Source organism: Carlito syrichta, unplaced genomic scaffold (assembly GCF_000164805.1).
Source record: "Carlito syrichta isolate Samal-C Ts95f unplaced genomic scaffold, Tarsius_syrichta-2.0.1 Scaffold308801, whole genome shotgun sequence".
NCBI classification, from domain to species: Eukaryota; Metazoa; Chordata; class Mammalia; order Primates; family Tarsiidae; genus Carlito; species Carlito syrichta.
In genome coordinates this window covers 1-9806 of record NW_007252897.1, presented here as the reverse complement: position 1 = coordinate 9806, position 9806 = coordinate 1, and the positions used below count along the sequence as shown (strand labels likewise).

General features: G+C 55.7%; 1 protein-coding gene across 1 annotated transcript in view; it reads left to right on the top strand.

Moving 5' to 3' along the window:
* Positions 1-8452, top strand: part of LOC103268188 (zinc finger protein GLI2) — a gene marked incomplete at its 3' end in the record, with an annotated part of 184745 nt that extends 176293 nt beyond the window's left edge. The window contains exons 9-12 of the mRNA XM_008065728.1: positions 130-279; positions 4425-4589; positions 6452-6733; positions 8116-8452. Of these exons, the coding sequence (XP_008063919.1) occupies positions 130-279; positions 4425-4589; positions 6452-6733; positions 8116-8452 (934 nt within the window). The remainder of the gene's footprint in view (positions 1-129; positions 280-4424; positions 4590-6451; positions 6734-8115) is intronic.
* Positions 8453-9806: the final 1354 nt, after the last annotated feature.

Sequence of the window (9806 nt, the reverse complement as noted above, 5' to 3'; positions counted from 1 at the left end):
GTGGGAGAGGGCAGGGGTGGGTGGCCAGCCGGCTGCCGCTGATGGTCTGTGGGGCACCATCCACACCGGGGGAGCCCCACGGGTCTGGCGGCCAGGCTCACCCCCTCTGTGGACTTGTCGGTCTGGCAGCACATCAACAACGAGCACATCCACGGGGAGAAGAAGGAGTTTGTGTGCCGCTGGCAAGCCTGCACGCGGGAGCAGAAGCCCTTCAAGGCGCAGTACATGCTGGTGGTGCACATGCGGCGGCACACGGGCGAGAAGCCCCACAAGTGCACGGTGAGTCGGCGAGGGGATGGGTCTGGCCACACTGGCCACGCCTGGGGGCAGCGAGCCACAGCAGCAGCCTCGGAACAGGCCTTGCCTGATGCGGTGGTATCCGTTCCCGCCCTGGCCTTCTGCCTGCTGGGGTCCTGCAGGCCCCTCCGTCCTGCTGTCCCAGACCCCGGTGAACTCGCTCCCTGGTGTGAGCATCTTGGTAACTCCAGGAGGGCGTGCAGGGGGTGGGGGGCTGTCTCTTTGGTTATGTCTGTGATTGTGAGCCCCAAGGCATAGCTGGACCCTTGTGGTTTGCTTAGCTGGGTGACGCTAGACAGAGTGTAGCACACTTAGAGAAAAGTATCACTGATGAGTCACAGCTTAAACCACGATGATTAAAAATCACGCTAAGTTTTTTGGAGTTTTTTTTACATGAACTCAAGGATCCTTTTAGATGGCGGGGGGATGTGCCCCTTGTAGTACACTCAGAATTTGTTCCTCTGGACCAAACGGTCTTCCAGAGTTTTTCTCTGTAAGTTTTGAGAAGGTTGCATCACAGTTTGCGGAAGAAACATCCTGAGTTTTGGCAAACAGGTGACTGATTCGTCCACCATGCCAACGCACCTGCCCACACCACCCTGAGTGCTCAGCGGTTTCTGACCACAAAACAGCATGACCCCTGGCCCTCCACCCTCCCTATTCACGCATCTCACCCCGAGCGACCTTTTTTTTGTTTCCCTGGAGGAAAAAAGTCCTCAGAAGTAAATGTTTTGCTGATGTGGAAAAGGTGAAATAAAAAGAGGCAGAAACACTAAACGACATCAAAATGAATGAGTAAAAAACTGTTTTGAGCAGTGAAAAAAAGTGTCTCGATAGGTGTATTGCATTAACCAGAGAGTACTCTGAAGGTGACAGAAGTTTAAACATGTAAGACTAAATGCACAGTTTTTAATAAATAAATTCCGGGATTTGGGGGGTCTCCCTTCCTATGGTCTCCCTTAAGGAATCAACAGGATTTGTGACTATAATTGGTGAGACTATTTTTTAACACACAGAAATTGCTGCCTTTCAAAATGGGAGAGGGTCCAGGCTGAAACAGCTAAGAACTCTTCTTTGTGAATGACTGTATTTCATAGATTCTGAGACACATTTTGTTCTCACTTTAGTATCTCTAGAATCAGGTCGTCTTAAAATTGATGGCATGCAGGATCCATTGAAATTCACTGCTTTTGTTGGCAAGCCAGTTTTTTTTTTTTTTTTTTTTTTTGAGATATAACCCACATGCCATAAAGCTCACCCTTGTCTAAAAATGTACAACCATCACCACTAGTTAATTTCAGAACATTTTCATCACCCCAAAAAGAAACCCTGTGTCCATTAGTGACCACTTCCAGTTCTGTCCTTCTCTCAGTGTCAGATAGCTACAAATCCACTTTCTGTCTCCCAATTCACCTACTCTGGATATTTCATACAAATGAAATCATATAATAGGTAGCCTTTGGCCTCTTTCAGTTAACACGTTTTCAAGGCTCATTCATGTTGTACTTTCTTTTTATGGCTACATAATATCCCATTGTTTGGGTAGATGACATTTTGTTTACCTGTTCATCAGTGGATGGATATTTGTGTTTTTATTTTTTGGCTATTATGAATAATGCTGCTATGAACATTTATGTTTATGTTTTTGTGTGGACATATGTTTTCAATTCTCTTGAGTATGTATACCTAGGGGTAGAATTGCTAGTTCATATGGAAATTAGGGACCTGCCAGACTGTTTTCCAAAAAGGCTGCACCATTTTACATTCTCACCAGCAGCGTACGGGGTTTCTCCACATCCTTACCAACACTTGTTGTTACCTATTCTTTTTATTCCAGCCATATCCCAGTAGGTGTGAAGTGATGTTTTATTGTGTTCTTGATTAAAATTTCCCTAGGAACTAATACTGTTGAACATCTTTTTGGATGCTTATTGGCCAATTGTGCATCTTCTCTGGAAAACTTTGTACTTAAATATTTGCCCATTTAAAAAATGTAGTTATTTGTCTTCTGTTAAACCGTAAGTGTTCTATCCAGTTACTAGACCCTTGTCAAATATATGATTTGCAAATAATTTTCCCATTCTATGGGTTTTCTCTTCATTTTCTTGATCATTTATCTTAAAGCACACATTTTTTAATTTGACGAAATACAGTTTTTAAATTGCTGTGCTTTTAGTGTCATATCTAAGCAACTGTTGCCTAATCCAAGGTTACAAAGATTTACTTCTATATTTTCTTCTAAGAGTTTATAGTTTATAGATATGTACTTTTATTTATATAAATGTGTGTGTGTGTATACATATACATATTTGATCCATTTGGAGTTAACTTCTATACATGGTGTGAGGTAGGGATCCGAACTCATTTATTTGCATGTGGCCATGCGTGCAGTTGTCCCAGTCCATTCGTGGAAAGACTGTCCTTTCTCTTTTGTACTGTCTTGGTACCCTTGTCAAAAGTCAGTTGACCTAAAGTGTGGCCTAAAGGGTTTATGCTTTGCGGTTCATAGCAGCATTATTCCTAACAGCCCAACATTGACCCGAAGGGTTTTGTTTCTGGACGCTCAGGTCTATCCCGTTGCCCTCTGCGGCCTCCCTTTATGCCTGGACCACATGTAGTCTTGAAGACTGCAGAGCTGTAGCAAGCTTGAAATCGGGACCCTGGAGTCCTCTGACTTTGTCCTCCTTTGGCAAGATCGTTTTGGCGCTTCTGGGTTTGTGCAGCCAGTGACTTTAGCGTCCTGAGGGGTAGCGACCTGCCGCCCTCTGATGATGTGAGCTGCGAGCTGTGGACGCAGATAAAAGACATGTGGAGCCCAGTGTGCTCAGGCTGGTCGGGAATAAAGGGAACGACGTGGAGGAGGATGAGGCAGTTCCAGCTGGGGTGTGTGCGTCCTTCTGAGGACAATTTCCACATGTGCCGTGGATGCACCTGCAGTCTCTTTGGCGTGGCTGCAGAGCCTGCTGCGATCATCTGTCCCCTCCCCATTCCCCGCTCCCTCTTTCCCTTGTTCCCCCCTTTCTTCCTTCCTTTCTGAAGAAATGTTTCTTGAGTACCTAGGTGCTAAATATTAGGAAGACAGCAGTGCCCCAGCCCCGTAAGGTTCTTGCTCTGGGGAGCTTGTATGCCAGGAGGAAGGCCAGATAACACAATGACGAAGGTGGAGGTCATCCCAACTTGTGTCAGGGACTGTAAGGGAGGAAGGGCAGAGCCTCGCAATCAAGAGTATCAGAAAAACACTCTCTAGCCGGGCTCGGTGGCTCAGCCTGTAATCCCGTGCTTTGGGAGGCTGAGATGAGCGGATTGCCTGAGCCTGCCTGGGCAACTTGGCGAGACCTCATCTCTACAATAAATCAGAAAATGAGCCGGGCATGGTAGCGTGCGCCTGTAGTTCCAGCTAATCGGAAGGCTGAGGCGGAAGGATCGCCGGAGCCCAGCAGGTCGAGGCTGCGGTGGGCAGGAGCGGCCACTGCACTCCAGTCTGGGCGACAGAGTGAGACTCCAACTCAAAAAAAAAAACACTCTCAGAAGGAATGACCCAACAGACTGCAAGGGAGGGACTCAGGCCATGGGCCAGGGCGAGTGGGAGTGGAGGAAGGTTCCAGCCAGAGATGCCAGCGTGTGCAAAGGCCCCAAGCCGGGAAGAACTTCCTGGGGTCAAGAAACTGAAAGGAGACCAGCATGGCCGGAGCGAGGGTGAGACGCTGAATTTTCTCCTCAGCATATTTTAATGCACAGAAGCAGTCTATTTGTATTGGAAAACAGTTGAAAATCACAGATTTCAAAAAAGTTTAATGATGTAGGAAGATCCCCCCCAGTGTGCTGATTTTTAAAAGTAGAAGGTGTGACGGAATGCCAAATAGGTTCCTGATTTGGGTTTTAAAAGCATGTGGGGATGAACTGCAGAGTCACCAGAACGAGACCAATGTGGGTGTCAGCGGTGGCTTTCATTTTCTTTTTGGGCTCTTCCGCCCTTTCCAAGTTTCGTAGACAAGAATGTCACGGCGACCGTGCGTGCTTCTGGGTGCTCTGGCAGGGCGGGGCGGAGTGGGGTGGGAGCAGGGAGGGGCGACGGGGCCCCTGTGTTGCCCCTGGGTCGCCCGACTGACCCAGCCTTCTCCTTCCAGTTCGAGGGCTGCTCGAAGGCCTACTCTCGCCTGGAGAACCTGAAGACGCACCTGCGGTCTCACACCGGGGAGAAGCCGTACGTGTGCGAGCACGAGGGCTGCAACAAGGCCTTCTCCAACGCCTCGGACCGCGCCAAGCACCAGAACCGCACCCACTCCAACGAGGTACCCTGGCCAGGCGTGCGCCCAGGGGCTCTGCTGACGCCCCACCGCTCCTAGGCGTCTGCAGGGCCGTAGGAAGCCAGGTGCCCGGGTGCCCTTCCCCCACCGCTGCCTAGCACTCAGAGACCCGGAAAGGCCAGGCTCCCGTTCTGTGCCACGCCCTCTGTTCTGAAAGGGTCGATGCCCTGTAAGGCCCATGGCATACTCACCCTCACTGTGCCCCGGTTTCCTCATCCCTGCAATAAATATAATGGTGCCCTCCCCAAAGGCCTCCATGAGGTCCAAGGAGCCAGCATCAAGGCAAGGACTGACCTCTCTGACCCACACGTGATTGCTGTGTCATGAGACAGGCCTCTGCTCCTCATTCCCGGGGCCGCTTGGTGGCTTCCCCTGCCCCGCCCTATCGATCCGGAACATAATGCTCAAAGAGACGAAGTGACATTCCCCGGCACCAGGTAGCTCGTATGTTGTGCCCAGGAGTGTGGGTTCTTCTGCTGCTGTGAGAACCCCTTGAGACATCGCTTCACACCCCTAAAATTACTGTTCCACCCACAAGTAGGCGTCCCGCTGCAAAGCAGCTGCCGTTGCCCCCGGGGGAGAAGTGCTGCGCCATCTGAGTGTGGCACGCGTTGGCAAGCCCTTGACCTAGCGGCTTGGGCGGCCAGCAGTGACATGCTCCAGCCGCTAGCGCTGCCTGGACCTGCCTTGGCCATCAGCCCCCGCAGATAGGGCACAGAGCAGCCTCTATTTCCCCAGGCAGTCACAGCCTTAGCAGGGCTGAGAAAGCCAGGGCGGGACGTCGACCGGGAGCCACAATCACTGTCGCTCAGACAGACTAGGGAAAGGGCATTTCTAAAAGCTGAGACACATCCTGGACCCCAAAGGGACTTTGCTCCGAGGCTTGTAAGAAGTTAGAGGAATGTTCAAAGGCATCTGAACCCCGCAGAGGCTCCACAGACAAGAGCCAGCCTTGGAGGTGGGGAGGGGATCGTGTGTGTATTTGCAAGTGTGTGTGTGTAGATGTGCAGGGTATCTGTGTGGGTGTGCATCTGTGTGTGAATATGACTGCGCGTGTGTTTATGGCCCAGGGCTGAAGTTCAGATATCTTGGGTTTTCCTCCCACTGCTGGATGCTTTCGAGCAAGTTTCTTTGTCTCCCTGAGCCTGTCTTTCCTCATCAGAGAAATTAGGGATGCCAGCCTATCTCACAGGGTACCAGAATTATGTACTTGCTACTGATATTAAAAATCCCAATTCCCTGTTCACAGAGAGGCAGCATTGTGATCACAGGAAGCACGTGTGTGCTCCGCCACCACAGTCTTTCTGGTCTGTGCCCCCCCCCACTCCACCTTGTGGCGAGAGCCCCCTAGCCATGCGCATATCTGCATTAAAAAGTGACAGGTAACAGCTCCATGGCTCAGCCTGTAAGCCCAGCACTTTGGGAGGCTGAGGTGAGTGGATTGCCTGAGCCCGCGGGTTTGAGACCTACCTGGGTAAATTGGCGAGACCTTGTCTCTTCAATAAATCAAAAACTAGCCATGCATGGTAGCACACGCCTGTAGTTCCGGCTACTCAGAAGGCTGAGGTGGAAGGATCGCCGGAGCCCAGCAGGTCGAGGCTGCGGTGGCCGGGAGCATGCCGCTGCACTCCAGTCTGGGCGATGGAGTGAGACACTGACTCAAAAAAAAAAAAAAAAGGTGGCAGACAAGGCCTGGGCTGGCGAGGGTCCCCCCACAGGGCGCTGGCTGCAGGTACACGGGAGTACCACTGACTGCCAGGGAGGCCCTGCTGAGGGGCGTGGCGGCTTCAAGAGAGCGGGGTGTGCTCATACCCCCATGCATGACACAGGCCTGGGTCTCTCCCCAGAAACCGTACATCTGCAAGATCCCAGGCTGCACCAAGAGATACACAGACCCCAGCTCTCTCCGGAAGCATGTGAAAACGGTCCACGGCCCCGACGCCCACGTCACCAAGAAGCAGCGCAATGACGTGCACCTCCGCGCCCCGCTGCTCAAGGAGAACGGCGACAGTGAAGCCAGCACGGAGCCCAGCGGCCGGGGTCCAGAGGGGAGCGCCGAGGCCGGCAGCACCAGCCAGGCCGTGGAGGACTGCCTGCACATCAAAGCCATCAAGACCGAGAGCTCCGGGGTAAGCGGAGCCAGGCAGTTCTGGCCCAGGGCCCAAGACGGTGGTGGGCTCTGCCCGCCAGCACCCCGCTAAGGGCACAGCAGTGCCCCACGCTCTCAACTTGGCTTTCCTTCCTTCCCCACCTCGGGCCTCATGTGGAAGCTGTCTCATCTAGGTCCCCAAGTTCTGCTCTGACCCGGCTCCTGCTGGGAGTGTGGCAGGGCTGTGGGGGACGGAGATGCCCGCCCCAGGTGCTGGGTCTGTGGGTGGGGGTGGCCCCTGTGTGTGTGACTTCCCAGCCGGTCCCCAAGCACCACAGCCCACCCCCCTGTCCTGTCTCTGCCTCCTCGTCCCTCTGGCCTCCACTCCTTCATTCTAACCACCTGTTCTTTGTCTCTACCTCTCTTTCCTGACTGTACCTCCCCTAAGGATAGACGGTACTGAGGTGAGCCGAGGAGCTTGGTGGGGGGAGGGACGAGGGCTGGGCCAGTGAGGGTGGGCTGGGGGGCTTGTCTGTGCCGCTGCCCGGCACAGACCGACCTGTCCTCACAGGCCCGGGAAGGTGGGTCTGGACAGGCACACGGCAGGGCACTGCAGTGGGACTGCTGGAATGGGTGGAGGCGGTGCCGGGGGCAGAGCTGGCGGGTACAGGGAGCCGTGGGGACCGGGCTGCATGAGGCCCAGAGCGATAGGAGGCGTGAGTCCAGGCTGCAGCAGCCCCGGGGGCCAGGCAGAGGATGGCAGAGGGCGCCAGGGGCAAGATCCAGAAGGCCCTGCTCCCGTGGGTCTTGTGTCCTCGTGGGAAGGAGTGTTGCTGCAGCTTCCCCAGGAAGGCACTGGGATTGGGGGAGCACTCGGCCTACAGTGAGCCCAGAGGTGCTGGGGTAAACTTCACCTGGGCCGGGTCTCAGGTCACAGGAAACGGAGCCATTGTTCTGTGGCGTTCTGCCCCGTGTACACGCGCCGTGAGCTCCCTGTTCCTCACCCGGCCCAGAGGGCAGGTGGCTGTGGGGTGGCCATCGAGGCAAGGGTTGAGGTCACCTCACTCGGGAGAAGGTGCCAAGCCAGCAAGTTTGCTCATTCCTCGTATCCCCATGGGACTTGGCTGCTGCTGGCCATGCTACATACCTTCTTTCCTGCTGTCCTGGTGCCGTCCATGCGACGCGTGCTGTCCGTCCCCCACTAACCGCGCACCGGGGGTAGCTCAGGCCCAGCTCACAGTTGGAGAAGCCAAGGTTCAAAGAAGCGAAGTGACTTGACTGTCTCCCTGCAAGCTTCTCAGGCAGCTTCCTCCCCCACAGCCTGCCCCGGGGCATGCCAGGGGATAGCCTGTGTGCAGGCACGGATGCAGGACCTGGTGGCCCTCACCCGCTCGCGCCCGCCTTCTCTCCTCATCCCTGCAGCTGTGTCAGTCCAGCCCCGGGGCCCCGTCGTCCTGCAGCAGTGAGCCCTCTCCCCTGGGCAGTGCCCCCAACCACGACAGCGGCGTGGAGATGCCCGGGACGGGGCCCGGGAGCCTGGGAGACCTGACGGCCCTGGATGACACACCCCTGGGAACCGACGCCTCCACCCTGGCTTCCCCCTCCGCCGGAGGCCTGCAGCTGCGCAAACACATGACCACCATGCACCGACTCGAGCAGCTCAAGAAGGAGAAGCTCAGGTCACTCAAGGATTCCTGCTCGTGGGCCGGGCCGGCGCCACACACCCGGAGCACCAAGCTGCCTCCCCTCCCGGGAAGTGGTGAGTGGAGGTCTGGGGCTTGCGGTGGGGTAGGAGAGAGGCTGAGGCAGCACCAGCCAGGTTGGTGGTTGCCCACCGGATGCCCACAGTAGGATAGATCTTGGCGGCCCATAGCACAGAGGAGGAAACTGAGTTTCAGAGAGGCGAAATGCCTGCTCCAAAATCAGCAGCCCAGGCCTCCGTGACTCCAAAGCCCATGCTCTTTCAACTACACCACGCTGCAGCCCTGCAGACCCCCAAGCAGGCAGACCCTGCCCACCTCATCCTCTTCCTCGTCCAGTCATTCGGTCCTTCATTGGGCCCCTGCCGTGAGCACCACGGAAGGAGCATCGTGTCTCAGTCCCCAAGGAGTGTATGGCTGGAAGGCCAAGCCGCCAGACACACTCCACGGCAGGACGAGCCAAGTGCCACCAAGACGGAGCTTAGGGCATAGCTGTGCGGGGTGGCGATGGGGGGGAAGCACATCCAGCAGGAAGGAGCAGGGCGGACTGCATGGAGGAGGCAGTGCTGTGCTCAGCCTCGGGGTGGTGTCAGCCAGGCTTTGAGAGGGAAGGCGTCTTCAGCAAGCACATCTTGAGTGTGTGCCTCACTGTGCCGGGCACCAGGTACTCAGCCCCTAGGCTGCCCGTTGTAGTAGAGCCATCCGCTCCTTCCTTGAAGAGAGGATTTACTGCCCCAACTGTGTGGATACTGCAGGCCGCTGACCTTGAACAGCCCCCTACAGGGATCCCTGGACTGCCGCGAGCTGTCCCACCCCAGGGCACCCTTCCTGGGTCACTGCCTCCGTGGAATGGCCCAGCCGTCTCAGCCCAGCTTGGGACGGCACTGAAGGGTCGTAGGGGGTCCCGGCCTCCCTGTGACGTCAGCCTGGGCTCACTTCTCCCGTGCCCACTCCTGCCACAAGACCCTCCTCCCTCGACCTGGCTCTCAGGGCACACCCTCCGACCGCCTGCTCCTTGGCCTGCCTCTTAGGAGAAGGAGCAGCATCTGCCTGCCCATCCTGAGAGGACATGGAGCCAAGGGCTGGGCCTTGCTGGGTTGCTCGTCCCGCCTCTCCGCAGCCTGGGCCGGTGGAGTGGCACGTTTTCCCTACAGCTGGAGAAACTGAGGGCCGGGGGAATGAGAACGTGGGGCCAGCCAGGTGGCCTGGGGAGCCACTCAGGCCTCCCGACTTCCACTCACCCATCCTTAGCAATGGGCACCACCGTTGTTTATTATTCCTTTCTTCCCTTCGAAAATCACCGCAGGCGGGCGTGGTGGTGCACCCCTGCAGTCCCAGCTGCTTGGGAGGCTGGGGAGGGAGGACCCCTTGAGCCCAGGAGCTTGAGTCCAGCCTGGGCCACAGCCAGCCCTG